Below are 18,518 nucleotides of genomic sequence, written 5' to 3'. Positions count from 1 at the left end.
TGACCGTGAACAGTGTTTCTAACCGCTCTGAGCTCTCCCCCGTCTTTTTTTTTTCTAATTTTTATTAGTACTTATTTGCAGTACATAATGATTACATTCATTGTGGGGAGTTGGTACATGCATATAACACATCTTAATTTATTTTTACATCACCTTCCCCTTAAATATCACAGAGTTTTGTCACTAGGTTAGGTCTGTGGTCCCCAATCAATCCTGAAACAAAAAACTTACTTAACCCACCGTTTTACAGTAAGTTTCCAGGTTCACTGACTTCTGTCATGGAAGAAGAATTTTCAGGATACATTAGTGAAAGAGACATGAGAAGGTTTATTACAAATAGAAATATAGGACGCATTCGAAGAATGGAATGCAGGTGCTCAGAGAAATGAGACACTGAGCTTCCCTTTCTTAAAGACTGGAACTGTTGTTATAAGAAACAATTCCACAACAGTATTTGCCCACTCTTTGTAAATGCCTCTCCCCTCAGAAAATAGCTTTTAAAACCTTAATAAAAGGAAGAGGCAGATTGCTTTCTCAAAGCTTGTCCTTGTCTACATTTTCCTCTTACCTCTGTTCTTTTTTATGTACTCTTACTCATGAATGCCAGATTCCCACTGGGACATTAAGACAGACTGAACCAGGAAAAGGATAAAGATAGAAAAAGAAAACTAAGGGCCGGGGATTTAGCTTAGTGGCACTGCTCTTGCCTCACAAGTGCAAGATCCTGAGTTTGATCTCTAGTATCAAAAAAAAGAAAACTACTAGAAATATCTATGAAGCTAATGTTTAGAATAAGCAGATTTCCCTCCTCAGGTTCTCTACTGTGTACAGGTCTTGGCTTAGCTCTTTGAATAACTTTATTTTATCTTGCTGTTTGAAACCTTGGAAATAAATCCATAAACACATAGAAAAGTGTTTTGGAGAAGGGAAGTAGGGAATCATATTTCTAATTGAACTACCACTCCTGTATATACATGGTCTGCCAACAAACCACAATGACTTCCTAAACTAAGCAAGGTTGTAAACCTCTGTTTTCCATGATTTCCACTTTTCCTTGCCAGATTTTAAAAAAAAGTTCCATGTCTGTATGCTTGATTCTTCTCTCCAGATAATACTAGGTTTCATCGTAACTGGAAAAGCCATAATTGTTTGAAAATATTCTGTTAAACTAGCCATTTGTAAGGCCTTCTTTTCCTGATGGAGAAATTCTTTAAAAGTTTATGCTTTTCCAAGATCCCAACCTATGTATCTCTTGGGTAACTTAGTTTTTAATCACAATCTTATTTTTCCCCCCCGGTACCAGGGATTGAACTCAGGACCTTGTGCTAGCAAGGCAGGTGCAGTGCCACTGAGCTAAATCCCCAGCCCCATAATCAGGATCTTTTGAGCTGCTCTGTTGGCTTAGACACCAGAAGAAAGGGAATAAATAGGTTCTAAGAAGACCCCTTTATCAGTTAGGCACTACCTATTTACTACTACCATAGTGTCAGAAAGTCGTGAGAAAGTTGTAGAATTGAAGTAAAGGTCAGACTCTTTAGATGGAAAGAATTTGATCATTCTCTGGGGTTTTTTTAAAGCACAATAAAAATTACACATGGTAAGAAACCCTCATCTGTTGAAAGATTAATTGGTCTGTTTTCTTTGCTTGCTTCCTTCCTTCAGGAAACCTTTCCTCATAACATTAAATGTTTACCTAATATCTGATAATATCCAACTTTATCTTTCCTAATGAAATAGATGTGTTTTCTTATCTCAGGAATCTGTCTGTGGCTACTGGTCATGTTGTCTCTAATTTTATATATTTAAATTTTTCTGTGTCCTTAACACTTCAGGTATAATTTGATCCCAAACACTAACTGACTGAGATAAATTTTAATGACCACTGAGAGCCTAAAATTTGTCACATCTCTTAAATTAGACAAGAACCAAACTGCAACAATATTAGGAAGGCAGCCTCAGAATTTGTACTATTCTTTCAGTGTTGTAGAAGGAAAGTTGTGTCCACGTGCCCCTGGTCTCTGTGTGCCTCCCAGCCACTTTAACTAGTAATAATAGTGCTTTTTTTTCTACAACAGAACAATATGCTCATCTCAGATGAATCACATCTTTTGGGTTCTATCTTCATGTTAAAGCATTTGTTGTCTTTACCACTTGTTTCCTGATAGCTTGGGCAATTTATTAATTTTACTGTAAAATTTTAGCTTCTCCACTGTATTGTATGTTATTGGAGAACACAGGATGTATTGTGTACTTCTTTACAAAGAGCTCTTTGCTCACAACCCACAATAAATGTTTAGTGTTTGATATCTTATTGCCATTGCCTGAAACAATTCTATTACTTTCCTTTTACAGATTAGGACTTACAGAAGTCTACCAATGGTAAGAATGTCACCCTTAGTGATACTCTAGCTACCTGTCTTAATGTTACATAGATTTTTAAATTTTATTCCAAAGACCCTGTGGAAGAATGTTAAGAACTGAACAGGAGCCTCTAAATATTGTTTGCTCCCTTTAAAGGCCTTGTAAAATACTAAAAATAATGATTACCATTTAATTATTACTTATTATGTGTCAGATAACAATGTTAACATTTGTGTATGTAATATCTCATGTAATCTTAACTGTACTCTGAGAGGTAAGTACTATTACCACCTCCCTTTTATTACTTTTCTAAGCCTACCATCTAGATATGTGACTAACCAAGATCTCACAGAAGTAGGCAGCTGAAAATTGATCTCTAAATCAACTTTTGCTCCTAACCATTATAGTTCAGTTTCTGTGTGTGTGAAATTGGAGACCTGATTTAAGTGATCCTGAGTACTCTTAAAAACTATATAAGGGGAGGGAATTTAGCTCAGTGGCAACGTGCTTGCCTCACAGGTGCAGGGTCCTCAGTTTGATCCCCAGTTCTGGGAAAAAAAACTATACAAATCTGAGCTTATTTGTTGTCTGCACTCATACATTTCACTTCCCCAAAGTTGTTCTGGTTTTCTTTCTGCAGACTCTTTGTTCAAGTCTTTCCCAATATAGATAAATGATCTACTTATATTTCTGTAATCACATTCCTTTAGAATCTTGGTATAGTAATAACAATATCATTAATCCATTGCTGGCCTCACGAGGAGGAACAGACAAATGACACATTTGACTTAGTAATAAAAGGATTAGATTTCAGAGATGCTAAAATCAAGTTCAGTTACCAGTAATGACCTTAGGCACACTTAATCTCTCTGAGAGTCTTGATTTTCATGACTATAAAATGGAGTGGAAATCCCTGCTTGAGAGAGTTGTGAGGATGAAATGAAATATAGGTTAGGGATGCACACTCTGTGGAAGCTCAGTAAATGCTAGTTTCCTGCCCCCTTTCTGCCTTTGTTCTGAGTCTTGGTATTTAATAAAAAAGCCTGACTGAGCAAACTTACTCATTTTTTCTTTGGAGTCTTTCTGTGAGATAACATTCATACTGTGTAAAAAACTAGTTTAACTTAATAAAAAGTTAATTATTGGTTAATAATTTAGGCTTTTTCTGGTCTTTATTAGTCATTTCAATACTCTCCTTTTCCCAACTGAAGTTTCCACACTTAAGATCTCCAAATATAAGTATTTATGATTTGAATTTGTAATTCTTTTTATATGGTAATCATAGTATAGGTAAACAGATCTTAGAAGGGCTGGAGATGTGCCTCAGCTGCATAGCACTTGCCTACGATGAGCAAGGCCCTGGGTTTAATCCCCAGTATTGTTTTCAAAAAAGAAGACCTTAGAAATCTGCAAGTCTGTGATCTGTACAAGTCTTCCTCCACACTATGAGTAGCCACACCAAATGTCTCAGAATGTACTTACTTCTTATTTCTACATGCGATATGCAAATAAAATCTGTAACTACTTGTACAAATTTTGTAGCATCTCCTCTATATCTGGTTACCCTAGAATCAATTTAACAACAATCAAATATATATATATATTTTATATATATGTATGTTAGCTTTTTTTCTTAGAAGTGGATTTTTCCATCAAACTGATAAACTGAATCCTCTGCTGAATTCAGTTTGTAGACATTCATGTCAGTGTTTTGCCATCTGTGTATGAGAAATTTAGAGACACATAAAACTCATTGGACTTCTAGCAGCAAGCTCAGATGCTGGGTGTTTATGACAAGAGGTTTGTTGTGCCTTTCAACTCATTTGTTACTAAATCACAGTGTATCCTGTCCCCGTGCCTTATAAAGTTAAAGTGAATTCAATTATTAAATATTTTAATTACTCGAGACTTCCATTATTCCTCACAGTTCTTACTGAGCTGAAGTTTTATACTAAATGACCTGTCATAGTGATCCCTCTCCTGATTCTAGTTCATCTAGTTGCAATTCATCTTTTATTTTAGAAAAATACATACATACTCCCAACTCCCTAAGATATAACTACATCTAGGCATTATTATAATAGTGGAACAACAGATGATAGGCAGTCTTTATGTCTGAGGAGCTAAATGGTCACCACCTGTGGAGCTTAAGTCTTATTGTAGAACTGATTTTACAAATCATTCAGAAGCTATTTTTTCAAAAGCTATAAACTTACTTGATTCGTGCCGTATAACTCAAGAATTTCTATACCAAATGACATAATTTTTTTAAAAAAAAATTTTTTTTGAGGCAGAGTCTCACTTTGTAGTTCAGGCTGGCCCTGAACTCACTATAACCCAGGCTGGCCTCGAGCTCATGGCAATCCTCCTGCCTCAGCCTCCCAAATGCTGGAATTACAGGTGTGTGCCACCACACCCAGCATTATTAAAATATTTATTGTTTTCCTATCCTTCCTAAAATATATTTGCTCCATGCTAGTATACTGAAATCTGAATTTCAGTCATGCCTGTACCATTTCTTGGAAAAGGGATAACATCTTTCATGTAGACTTCAGTAGAAATAGAGCATACATGCATGGATGAGTATTAAAGGCCATGCAGCCTGTCAGAAAAATTACCTGGGCATCTTCACTGGGCCAGAAGCAGTGAGCTGTACATCTCTTTCTCTATAGCACTCAAGAATGTATTTTGATCCCTTCAAACAATCAACTTCCATTTAATAAGCTCTTTCTTTGGAACATTCTCTAAAGATAAAAAGATAGATTGAGACCAGCCCCCCCCTCAATGTGGTTTACAGTCTAATCTTTTTGTAATGACCAAATAAAACTCTTCATTCTCCTTTATGTCTTGAACAGTATGATTTGGTGGGACTGGAGGAGCATTTGTATTAACATTCCAAGAAATAGAAGAGAAATATATTTTCAAGAAAACTAGTAAAGCTGTTAAAAAAAAAACAAAAAAGAAAGAAAAAGGATCAAGTGACCAAAGTACATGACTGCACAGCAACATCTACTGTTGCTTGTCTGAGTGACTTTGGATAGATAGATTGCTTTAACTTCTCCATTTCCATTATCTCTGGCGAGGAAAGACTGATCTGCTCTACCACAATGATGTGGATAATAACAAATGATTACAAAATGTTTTTGAAACATAACATTAATCATAACATTTCATCTCATGTGTTGCTCATAGATGATGATTCTCTGTTTTTAAAAATAGGTATCTGGACCTTCGTCGATTTGGATCTGTGCCACATGGAGGTTTTGGGATGGGATTTGAACGCTACCTACAGTGCATCTTGGGAATTGACAATATCAAAGATGTTATCCCTTTTCCAAGATTTACTCATTCGTGTATTTTATAACTGAAAGTTTGGTTAAAGAATAGTGCCCTGTGACAGAGGCACTGTACATGTATATGCATAAAGAAGACTGCATTTTTGAATTTTAGAAATGTGAAATTCAGTACATAATTGTTTCACCATAAGATAAAAATGTATGAAAAGTAAAAATGATCACGATTTTCTTACAAAGTCAAGGACATTGCATGGAAAAAAATGATCTCCCTCTGAAAGAGGTACTTATAACAAGTGGACTTTCAGATCTATTACTTCAGTTCAGAAAAAGAAGTAACCAAGGCTGTAATCCCAGCTCATTGGGGACTGAGGCAGGATCACTTGAACCCTGGAATTCCAGGGCAGCCTGAACAACATAGCAACACCCATCTCAAAAAAAAAAAAAGAAGAAGAAATGAAGAAAATGAACTAGATAGATGGTCTCGAAGGTCCCTTCAGACTGCAAGACAAGCTGAAACAGTATATTCTACTTTCTTTATTCAGTAGATCACTTTCTTCTGTAACTTTTGAAAGAAACAACAGCTAAAAAAATGTTGTATCTTTTTTCCCTTGCCACTTAACCTGTGATAAATACCCATCTTACTGTCAGTGCTTTATTAAACTTAACAGAAGAAAATACTCTTTTTTAGGCTCTTAGTTGATTTAAGTAAGTTGCTATTCTGAATTGAAGTCATCTTTCCTTGGTCTGGGTGAAAAAAAAAATAACTATTGATCTTTAATTGTAAAAGCTAATGAGGTATTGCATTATTTAAACTATAATAATTGTTCTAGTTATACTACGTTTGTAACTTCTCTAATAGTTAATAAAATAAATTTTTAAAATAGACCCTTATGAAAAAAGTTGGTTTTTTTGTTGGTGTTTTGTGTTTTGTTGTTGTTTGCTTTTTGAGGCAAGGTCTTGCCATGTAGTTCAGGCTGGCCTCGAACTCACTGTCATCCTCCTGCCTCAGCCTCCCAAGTGCTGAGATTACAGGCTTGCACCACCACACTTGGCTGAAAAAAGTTGTTTTGAAAATTTTCATCTTTTCACAGTATAATTTAGAAGAAAAATATCTTTAATCCAAGATAGAAATGGAAATATGGCTAAGCCTAAAGAATGGTTAATTCTGGAATCAAAAAGTGGTGTGACCTAATAGAATGAGATTTGGGGATTTGAGACCTGACAATTATAGTGTTTTGGACAATCTGCTTACTCTCTGAAGGTCAAGTATCATTTTCTTCACAGAGTTCATACAGTAATTACATGAGTGTGTGTGTGTATGTAAAACTGATACTGGGAGCAGGCACAGTGATGCATGGTTGCAATCCCTAGCTACTCAGACTGAGATGGGAAGATCACAAGTTCAAGGCCAGCCTAAGCAACTTAAAGAGACCCTGTTTCAAAATAAAAATAATAGGGCCAGGGATTTAGCTCAGTGGCACCATGCCTGCCTCGCAAACACAAGGTCCTGAGTTCGATCCCCATTACTGCAAAAAATAAATAAAAATAATAAAAAGGACTGGGGATTTAGCTTAGTTATAGAACACTTGTCTAGTGTATTAGTGAGCTTTCTGATGCTGCACAACACATCTTGAAAAGAGGTTTAATTTGGTTCATGGTTTCATTCCATCATCAGCTGGTTCCAAGGAAGAAATGTCATGGTGGAAGGGTGTAGTGAAGCAAAGATGCTTAGTTCACAGTGGCCGCCAAGCACAGCAGGGAAACAGTGGCAGAGGGGAAGGGGTGAAGCACCAGATACAGACCTCACAGCCACGCCTCCATGGCTCACCCAAACACACCTAGAAGTGTACTCCACAAAACTTGGGGGCAGATCCCAAACCCAGTGAAGTTGAAACTCCACCCTAACCATCACACCTAGCATGCACGAGGCCCTGAGTTCAATGCCCAGTACGAGAAGGGGAAAAAAAAAGCTCTTAGGTTATTTCTTAATGAGTGTGTGTAATTACTGTTCTTAGCATAATTTAAAATCAAACAGCTAAAAAGAAATGAACTTCAGAAGCTTAGGGTTGGAAGACATCTGAGAAATTGACACAGTTGACCTTTTTTTTCTTGATAATTTTTTTATACTTTTTATTAGTCTGTATTGGCAGTACATAATGATTACATTGTGAAGAGTTGGTACATACTACATAACACATCTTAATTCATTTCACATCTCCTTCCCTCTCTTCCCTCCCAGCTTCATTTTTTCCCTACTCTCCCTCTGTCTTTTTCTATGATCTATCTTTTATTTTGCTCTTAATTTATATTTTGAGTTTCTCAAAGCTTGTGTCTGATTTATTTCACTTACCATGATGGTCTCAAAGTTTATTTTCCTACAAATGACTCAGGTTTATCCTTCTTTATGGCAGAGTAGTTCTCCATTGTTTGTAAATACTACATATTCTTTATCCATTTATCTGTTGATAGACACATAGGCTGCTTCCAAGATTGACCTGTTGTGAATTGTGTTGGTATAAACATAGGTATGCATGTGTCACTGTAATATGATGTCTGTAATTCTCTCAGGAAGATACCTAGAAGGAGAATAGCTAGATCAAATGGCATTTCTTGTTTCAGTTTTGTGAGAAATCTCCACACTGATTTCCATAGTGATTGTACTAGTTTACATTCCCACCAACAGTGAAGAAGAGTTCCTTTTTCCCCAAAGCCTCATCAGCATTTATCTGATTTCTTCACAGTTGCCATTCTTTCTCCAGTAAGATGGAATCTGTGTTTTAATTTGCATTGCTCAATAGCCAGATAATTTTTTTTAGTTCTTAATGTATTCTAGATATTAGCTTTATGTCCAATGAATAGCTGTCCAAATTTTTTTCCTATTCTATAGTTCGTCTCTTCACTCTGTTGTTTCCTTTGCTGTATGGAAGCTTTTTAAATTGATAATGATCCATTTGTTGATTCTTGGTGTTATTTCTTGTGCAGTTCTGCTCAGAAAATCCTTGTCTATGCCTACGTCTTCAAGAGTTTTACCTATTTTATCTCTCAGCCAATAAAGTATTTCTGTTTTAATGTTTAGGTTTTTGATCCATTTTTATTCTAGGTTAGTACATGGTAAGAGATATGGGTCCAGATTCAATTTGCTTGTGGATAGCCAGTTTTCCCAGCACCATTTGTCAAAGAGGATATCTCCTTCGGTGTACATTTTTGGCCCCTTTGTCAAAGATCAGGTAGCCAAATGTGCTTGGAGTTCTTCCTGCATCTTCTATTTTGTTCTACTGATCACCTGTTTTTTTGCCAATACCATGCTAGGTTGTTTTTTGTATTTGTTTTACCCCACTATAGCTTTGTGGTATAACTAAAAGTCCAGAATTGTGATTCCTCCTGCCTTGCCTTTGTTGCCCAGGATTTTTTTTGGTATTCTCGGTCTCTTCTGGTTCCATATGAATTTTAGGATTGTGTTCTCTAGTTCTGTGAGGAATGGTGTTGGTATTATTGGAATTGCATTAAATCTGTGTATTAGTTTTGGAAGTATGAATGTTTTGACTATATTTGTTCTGCCTATCCAGGAACAGGGGATATTTTCCATTTTCTGATGTCCTCTTCAATCTCCTTTTTCAGAGTATTATCACTTTCATTGTAGAAGTCTTTCATTTCCTTGGTTATGTTAATTCCTAGATATTTAAATTTTCTTGAAGCTATTGTAAATGTTATTTTTTTTCTAATTTCTTTCTTCATGAGTTTGTTATTGGTGTACATGAATGCTATTGATTTTTGTGGGTTGACTTTCTATCTTCTTACACTACTGAATTTGGTTATTAGGTCTAGGAGTCTTTTGGTGGATTTTTAGGTCTTCCATGTGGAGGACCATGTTACCACCAAATAATGATAATTTGACTTCTTTCCTATACACATCCTTTTTATTTCTTTCTCTTCCCTGCTTGCTCAGGCTAATGTTTCAAGAATTATATTGAACAGTAGTGGTGATAGCAGACATCCTTGTCTTGTTTCTGATTTTAGAAGGAAAGCTTTCAGCTTCTCCCCATTTAATATGATGTTGGCCATTGATTTGCATAAATGGCTTCTGGATTTCAGCAGTGTCTGTTGTGATTTCACCTTTTTCATTTCTTTTCTTTCTTTTTTTTTTTTTTTTTGTGGTACCAGGGATTGAACTCAGGTCCTTGCGCTTGCGAGGCAGGCGGCGGAACCACTGAGCTAAATCCCCAGCCACCTTTTTCATTTCTAATTACATTGATTTACATCCTTTCTTGCTTCTTTTGGTAAGATTGGCGAGGGGTTTATCTATTTTGTTTATTCTTTTAAATAACCAGGTTGTCATTCATTCTTTGTATTGTTTTTTTACTCTCAGTGTCATTAATTTCTGCTTTGATCTTTATAATTTCCTTGTTTGTACCAGCTTTGGATTTGGATTGTTCTTGTTTTTCTAGGACCTTCTAGTGTATCATTAGGTTATTTGGAGTCACTTTTTGTGTGTGATATAGGTGTTTTTAGCTATAAACTTTTCCTCTTAGGACTACCCTCATTGTATCCTATAAGTTCTGGTGTGTTGTACTGGCATTATCTTTTTTTTTTTTTTTTTTTTTTTGATCGCTTCTCGGCGTTTTGGTTAAGATCAAGTATAGTATCTTTTATTTTTTTTGGTACGAGGGATGGAATTTGGGACCTTGCACTTCCAAAGCAGGCGGCAGAACCACTGAGCTAAATCCCCAGCCCCTAGCATTATCTTTTGATCATAGGAATGTTCTTAATTTCTTCCTTGATTTCTTCTGTGACCTATTGATTATTCAAGGGGGGTATTGGTTAATTTCCATAATTTTTGTGGGGCTTTTTGCCACCAGTTTCTAGTTTCATTGCACTATATACATTGCACTAATATACATGGGGTGATTTCAGGTTTTTCCATTTACTTAAGCATGTTTTATGAGCTAGCATGTGGTTTATTCTGGAGAAAATCCCATGTGCGGCTGAGAAGAATGTGTACTCTGTTGTTGGTAAAACACTGTACATACCTATTAAGTTCATGTTTTGAAGGTTTGGATCAACTGTGATTTTTTTTTTTTTTGGTACTGGGGATGGAACTCAGGACCTTGCACTTGCAAGGCCTGCACAGTGCCACTGAGCTAAATCCCCAGCCCTCAATTGTGATTTTGTTGTTGTTGTTGTTTTAGTCTAGTTGATCTGTCTTTTGTGACAGTGGGGTATTGAGGTTTCCCATTATAATTGTGTTGACATTTATCTGATTTTTTTTATGTCCAGTAGTTTTTATGAAGTTAGATGTGCCAGTATTTAGTGCATATATGTTGTTATCTCTTTCTGTTCAATTGTTCGCTTAACTAATGTTTAGTAACCTTCTTTGCTTCTTCTGATCAGTTTTGACATGAAATCCACTTTGTCTAAAATTAGATAGCTATTCCTGTTTTTTCCAAGTTCCTGTTGCATGGAATATTGTTTTCCATCTTTTGATTTTTAATCTGTATAGTTTTTTAGCATTAAATGTTGTTTCTTATATACTGTATATCATTGGGTTTTGTTTCTTGATCCATTCTGCCAATCTGTATCCTTTGATTGGGGAATTAAGACCAATCACATTGAGAGTTATTACTGAAAGGTAATGACTTATTCTTGTCTTGCATCATTTTCCTGTTACTAATCTCCACCCTTTAACTGCACACCCTTCCTGGTTTATTCATTCTGTTAGACTTTTTGGCATTGTTGGCTTCACTGTCTCTTTTAGATATCCTTAAGAATTGTTTGTATTGCTGGATTGGTGGTCATGAATTTCTTGAGGTGCTCATTGTTATGGAAATAACTTATTTCTCCATCAATTTTGAAAGAAAGTTTTGCAAGATATACAAGTCTGGATCAGACTAGCCCTGCACGTGTCAGGCCACCTGTGGAGCGGGCTGCCTCAGGGCTGCCCTGGAGTTCTCTGTGATGTGTGAGCCCTTGAGGTAGGGGGTGGTGCTGCCTTGGGGCTTTAACCCAGAGGCCCTGCCCCTTGGGTGTAGAAAACTGGAGCCTCCACCTGGCCCTGTGAGGGGGGAGGGTTCATCATGTCTAAGAGCGTATAAGAAGAGTGGGCCAGCAGTCCCTCCACACACCACATCAAAGTCTTTCATCTCAGTACTCCAAAGCAGTTCTGAGCCTGCTCAGGACACCTACCTGGACAGCCAAGATCACAAGAGTGAGGTGACAAGCCAGTCAAGCCTGAACAGTTCCTCGGACAGCCTGGAAAACAGTTCCTGACCAAGCAGGGTGGAGTTGCCCAGCCCCTGAAGCCCCGGATTCACCCCTCAAACGTGCAGCTCTGAAAAGCGAACAAGGAACACTGACCAACTCTTGACTCTCATTCCAAGACCATCCCCAAGAGGAAACTGTCATCAATAGGAATACAAGTTGACTACATTCAGCCAGTGCCAAAAAAGGAGCCCAGTCCCGCTACCACATTCCAGTCCTTCAAGGTTCAAGTAGAGGACAACTTGTGAAGCAGCGCCCCCTCTCACAGTATGTCCTCCCGACTGGACACTGACCGGGATACCCAGGATGCTCACCACTCAAGCTGTAAGTCAACTGAGAGGAGTCTCCCAGACCGTACCCCACGCCCCAGCTCCATCAACGTTGATGCTGGCACACAGCAGGCCTCCAAGATTACCCAGATCCAGAAAACAGCGTTTTCGTTGCCCCTACCTGACCCACTCCACTGTTGGTCTTGGGGGAAATGAGGCAAAGCCACCTTACCACACTCCAGACTCCAGCTGTTTTCTTTCCAGCCCATTCTTCCTTTAGCAGATTTAGGACTTGGGGTGGCTTCTAGGGGCATTGTCTGTCCTTGGCCACACCTGTGTCCAGTCTCCGTGAGCAGGTGGTGGTCTTTATGTATGTGTGCATATACACATAGACCTTGGAGTGTATATTTAACAAATGCCCATCTGCTTACCCATGCCCGCCAGCACTGCCATCACCGGCTCTTGGGCACCTGACAGGAGGTGCGTGTGTGAAGGCGTATATTTTTACATATACTGTATCTAGATGTGTGTACAAGTGTGTATAACAATATACACCTTGTGTGTAAGCAGCCTTTGGGGGGGGGGGGAGTCTTATCTCCTATCAGCCCAGCCTCTGAGTTTTCTGTTCTACTTTTTTTTTTACCCCGGTCATACTGCCCTGCATCCCCACTCTCAGGGTGTCATGACCCCTATGGTGGATTTACTAATGGGCAACTTGTAACGCCCAGCTGAATACCTACCTGAGGATTGTTGCCAATGGCATAAAAAGAGAACTGGAGAGGAAGATTGGGGGCTGTTGATTTTCTTGGAGAAGCTTGCTGAGGGTAGTTTTCCTGATGCAAATTTGGCTGTTCTCTTGTAGGAGGAGCTTGGGGCCTCGCTGTCACTGGGAATGGCTGCCGTTCTCATCAGGGGAGCTCTGATCTTCACCGTGAGCATCACTTTCTGGCTCCAATGAATATCCCTCAGCCTGGTGGTACAAATCCTTCACCCCACCACTGTAGATTTTCTGGCTTCTACTACTGACTGGCCTTTGAGCCTTCTGGGTGCAGATCCTTGATACCGATAAGCATGATACAAGCTTGAGACATTGCCATGGGCTCTAGGCCACTAGCTGGACTCATGGAGGACACTGCCTTGGACTCTAGGCCTTCAGCTGGACTTGTGTGGAACATTGCTGTGGGATCCAGGCCCTTGGCTGGATTCTTTGGGTCTCTAGTGTACAACTAATCTCTTACACCCCTCTGCATTTGACTTTCTTGGTGACTGTTATAAAATAATCCTATAAATTGTGTGTCCTGTATTAAATCTATTCCTTTGCAAACCCTGACCACAACAAGCCCTGAGCTGCAAAGGCCCAGATCTGCAGGGCAGGGTGGGATGGGCAAGGCAAGGGCAGGCAGCCTGGCAGGGGCCCGGTGCAGCAGAGCTTAGCACACAAAGGGCTGCTCTATACTGTGTGTGCCACTTGAAACATCTTGTCTGGTGTGTGATGCAGGGGTGAACCAAGGGCTTGCTCTGGGGACCCATTCCCGCTTGACTGCTGTCCGTGACCTTGGACAAGTCACTTGACCTCTGTGTGCCCCAGCATCCTCCTCTGTAAAAGAGGGACAGTCCCTGCCCCTCCCTACCTCACTGGCCTGTTATGAAAATAAATGAGGTAATGTGTAAATAAGTAAATAAGTCTGGGTCAGAAGTTATTTTTCAGGGCTTGAAACACTTCACACCAAGCTCTCCTGACCTTTATGGTTTGTATTGAGAAATCTACTGTAATTCTAATGGGTTCACCTTTGTAAGTGATTTGTTGATTCTCTCTAACAGCTTTTAAGATTCTGTTTCTGGCTGGGCATGGTGGCACACACCTGTAATCCTAGCACTCAGGAGGCTGAGGCAGGAGGATCACCATGAGTTCAAGGCCAGCCTGGAATACATAGTGAGTTCAAGGCCAGCCTGAACCGTATAACAAGACCCTGTCTCAAACAAACAAACAGACAAGAAAAGGTTCTGTTTCTGTATGGGGCTTCTGGTATCTTGACTGTAATGTGACATAGATCACATTGATCATGGCCATTTAGGGTTCTATATGCCTTATTTATCTGTGTTTGTATCCCCGTATTTGGAAAGTTTTCTGCTATTATTTCTGTAAACAAGGTTTTTATGCCCTTAGTGCTGTCTTCTGGTTTTTCATTTATTCCAGTTAATCTTAGATTTGTCTTATTTATATCATCTAGCAGCTGGTGAATCTATTTTTCATGCTCTCATGTTTTTAAGCTATCCCTGAGTAACTGGTCTTTGAAAGATTCCTGTCTCGTAAGTCTGATACTCTGTCCTCACACTGCTTATTTCTGCTCCCCATACTTTCAATATAATTTTCAATCTGGATTACTGTTTTGAACCTTTTTATGGACTCTAGTCCTTTGTTAAAATGGTCATTCATGAATCATATATTTTTTTTGTACTGCAGATCGAACTTGGGACCTTGCGCTTGCAAGGCAGGTGGCAGAACCACTGAGATAAATCCCTGGCCCTGTTTCATATCATTTCTGTTTAACTGAACTAGCTTTTTATTAGTGTCTTCTGTGGGCTTCTTGATTACTTTGTTACCTCTATTATCTGATTAGTTCTATTTTCTGTGCACCTGCTGAGTGAAGGGATCCATTGGCCACCATTCTGAGCTGAACAGAGATCACACACACACCTTCCGTGTGTACCTGCTAGAAATGTACAATCATGGGTTGTTCGGGCCTGGTAACCATAGCTACTATCCATAACTCCAATCATTACTCAACCCTGCACTTAACAAGTAACCGCAACTCCCTATGCATTCACAAGCCTTGTCCCTAATGGTAACCACAACCCCTTCTCACTGAACAATCCCGCCCCCTTATGCCCATGACCCTGTAAAAGACCTTATAGCCTTTGAGAGTAGCCAGTCTGGTCTCTAATGGCAGAGCCGTCCCTCTCAGGTTTGTTCTGAAGAAACCTGTCCTGTTGAGCTCATTCATACCTCTGTTTCTTTTCCTTTTTCTTCTAACACTGAGTAAGCACCTCATTGATCAGGTTTTTTTTTCCAAGATGATTTTGTTATTAGTACATATTTTCTGTACATAGTGATTGCATTTATTTTTTCCCATTAAGTTTATTGGTACAGGGGCTGGGGATTTAGCTCAGTTGTTCTGGCGCCTGCCGTGCAAATACAAGGTCCCGAGTTCGATCCCGCGTACCCCCCCAAAAAAAGTTTATTGGTACATTTTAGGTATACATTATGATCACATTCATCATTGGGAATTTTTACCTGTACAGGATATATCTTAGTTCTCATTTTTTCCCGATTCCCATTCCTTCCCTTCCACCCCTCTACCCCTCCCTATTTACAAAAACTTTGTTTCCATTTTTTTCTTCTTTTCTCATATTTTTTTTCTTTCCCTTCCCCTCCCCCTTCTTATTGCCCCTTCCCTTTTGGATCTTTTCTTCCTATTTTACATTATCTATTATACATTTTGGTCCTCATTTACACTCGCAGTTTCTCACACCAGAGAAACTATTCAGTATTTACATGTGTGTTCTAGTTATTTCACTTAAAAGTTTGGCCTCAGTGTGCATCCATTTAGCTATGAATGTCTCTAATTTATCATTATTTTTGGCTGAGTAGTACTCCATTTTATAAAAAACAAAACAAAACACATTTTCTTTACCCAGTCATCAGTTGATGGGTAATTGAGCTATGAAGCTATTGCAAACTGTGCCACTATAAACATGTGTGCACATATATCATTGATATGATGCTTTTTTTTTTCTGGTACTGGGGATTGAACTCAGGTCCTTGCACTTGTGCAGCAGGTGGTGAAACCAATAAGCTAAATCCCCAGCCACTGATATGATGCTTTTAAATCTTTTGGGAAGATACCCAGTGGGAAATAGCTGGGTCAAATAGAACCCCTAATTCTAGCTCTTTGAGGAATCTCCACACTGATTTTCACAGTGGTTGCACCAGTCTACTCTCCCACCAACAGTTTTTTAATTTCTTCTGTTATCCTTTTAATAATTTGACTCTGTGGCTTTTGCTTTCTTTTCCCCGATGCCAAGTGGATTGGCTTTGGAGGAGTTGGCAGTTTGGGGAGGCATTTTGTTGCCTGTCTTCTCATGTATCATTTGTTTTTTTATTTTTGTTTTGTGCTTAGGTATGTGGTTGCTTATAGTGAGTAGACTTTGTTGCTAGTATGGAGATCTCTTTAGTCTGCTTTTCAGTGATGCACTCAGGGTGTGGCTAATTATAGTGCTTTCCCTCTGTCCCAAGATCCAATCACCTGTGTTAATATGGGAGGAAGAGGTTGCAGTGTAACTGGCCCAGCACTCAGTTCTCCAGGAATGGACTGCAGTATTGTTAATGTCATAAAGGTAACCGGGTATTGACATACAGAGAAAACCTATTAATAGCAACAACTATGTGACCCTAGCAATATCAAGTAAATTAGCAACAGTAGTATCATCCAAGATAAACTGGATACTGACATATTATAAGAACCAGTAATGTTAAAAAAACACACCAATAATGTATCACCCTTAACTGTAGAAATCTACAATTAATTGTAGTATAAACCCTAAGACAAACCAAATACAGTGATACCCTTGTTCACAAATGCTTTTGTTTGCACACAATTTGGTTTGGAAACAGAAGCATTTGGAAAAATTTTGTTTTTATTTGGAAACTCTGCATCAGATAATGAACATGACCACGGCCATCTTTTCCTGCATAAACACAAATATAGCCATCTTTTTCAGAATCGTGGAATGAATTAAATTTGTGAACCAAGGTACCACTGTATTAATATACAGCAAATATCTACTAAAGGCAATAACTACACCTCCACTAATGATAGAAAAGAATTCAACAATAGTAACATAGAGTTAACTATCTAAAGATTAATAAAGCTTAATGGTTATACTATTAAAAATATATTGGGGGGGCCAGAGATTTAGCTCAGTGGTTCCGCTGCCTGCCTCGCAAGTGCAAGGACCGGGTACCAAAAAAAAAATTTATATATATGGGGTTGGGAATGGGAAAGACATTTTTGAAAAATTAAATAATAGGAGATGAAAAGGAGAAGAAAATGAGACAGAGGATCCTATTATGGAATAGTATATTTACAGAATTAGATAAAAGTAATAGAAAAACTCAAGAAGAAATAGATAAGAGAGAAAAAATAATATGGAGAATAAGAATAGAAAAAATTAAAAGGAAAAGGAGAAAAAGAAGAAAGAAAAAAAGACAATGAGTCCAAAAACAGAAAAAAACATTTTTCCTCTGTATTTTTGATGAGTGGTTTCCATCTAGGAGCCATAGTTTTGGTCCAGCAAGTGTTAGTTTTCTCTGCCTAGCCTTATGGCCTGTAGGTGTGTGAAGTGCACCCCCTATTCCAGAGGCCCCTCTCTTTACCCTAGGCTGTGGCAATGTCCAGGTCAAGATGTGTCCTCCCTCACATTGTGGATAGGGAAGGCAGTCAGACCTCAGATCTGCTGGATGTAGGCAGCAGATCATTGGTTCAAGACCTAGCTGTTTCTGAGTGCAACTCAAGCAAAGCCTGGCTTCCTACTGCAGAGAGTAGGGGCCATGTCCTTACTGCCCTGAGGTTCAACTTCTCAAGTGATGTCTTTCTAGCCAGGCTCCCTGTCTATGGCTGTCTCACCAGTCACTGTGGGAGGGTAACACAGGGAGTCCTGAAATAAAGTTGTTTTTCAGTTGTTCTGAGTCCTAGATTTACAATAACCCCTTCCCCAAATGGCTCCTAGTCAAACTCTCTAGTGATATGGCAGGTGCCCACACTTAAATCCCCCTCTGATGTTGCCTGTTGTGTGCAAGGAGTCCCCATAGCAAAATCCCATGCTGTTTTTGCAGTTCACATAGGCTGTGGGCTCAACTGCTGTTTCCCCCTGGATCTCCTAGCCCTGGGCATTTACCTCGCTTCTGGAGAGCCTGGTTTCCCCTCTCTGCAAGTCACAAGAGCCAGGGAGAAAGTCCAGGATTTTCCCTCTTTGCTCCTCATTGTAGACTATCTTTCTAGTTTTTCTGTAGCTTCTAATTATTCTTGTCATTTCCTTCCTGATTCCTGGCAATCTCCTCTTCTTTTCTTTGACAAGTTGTTACTTTCCAGTGAATGGATTCTGGATCTCAGAGGTCAATTTTGCTACCAATCACCACTCTGCCATTTTCAAGGTTGACCTTCTGCCTAATGCTGATAGATCCTGTGTATCTGGGCAATTGGTTTTCCAGCATCTTCTTGACAAAGAGTTCAGTATCCTACAAAATTGCTCATTCTATTTTTTTATCTAATTGGAA

At 38.8% G+C, this 18,518-nt stretch overlaps 1 protein-coding gene across 9 annotated transcripts in view; it reads left to right on the top strand.

Moving 5' to 3' along the window:
• Positions 1–14,573, top strand: part of Nars2 (asparaginyl-tRNA synthetase 2, mitochondrial) — a 145,972-nt gene extending 131,399 nt beyond the window's left edge. For 8 of the 9 annotated variants that reach the window (XM_087212015.1, XM_087212012.1, XM_087212010.1 and 5 more), the window contains 2 exons: positions 2,353–2,379; positions 5,581–6,542. In XM_087212015.1, the coding sequence (XP_087068141.1) occupies positions 2,353–2,379; positions 5,581–5,725 (172 nt within the window). In that variant the 3' untranslated portion in view covers positions 5,726–6,542. Of the gene's footprint in view, positions 1–2,352; positions 2,380–5,580; positions 6,543–13,043 lie in introns of those variants that run through there. The other variant, XM_021248245.2, reaches the window with a different exon arrangement.
• The last annotated feature ends 3,945 nt before the right edge of the window (positions 14,574–18,518 follow it).

The sequence above is a fragment of the Heterocephalus glaber genome, unplaced genomic scaffold (assembly GCF_053883595.1).
Source record: "Heterocephalus glaber isolate CG9 unplaced genomic scaffold, H.glaber_assembly_v1.0 deba00001428, whole genome shotgun sequence".
Classification (NCBI taxonomy): domain Eukaryota; kingdom Metazoa; phylum Chordata; class Mammalia; order Rodentia; family Bathyergidae; genus Heterocephalus; species Heterocephalus glaber.
The sequence above is the reverse complement of the archived record's forward strand: the minus strand, read 5'-3'. Positions and strand labels throughout refer to the sequence as shown.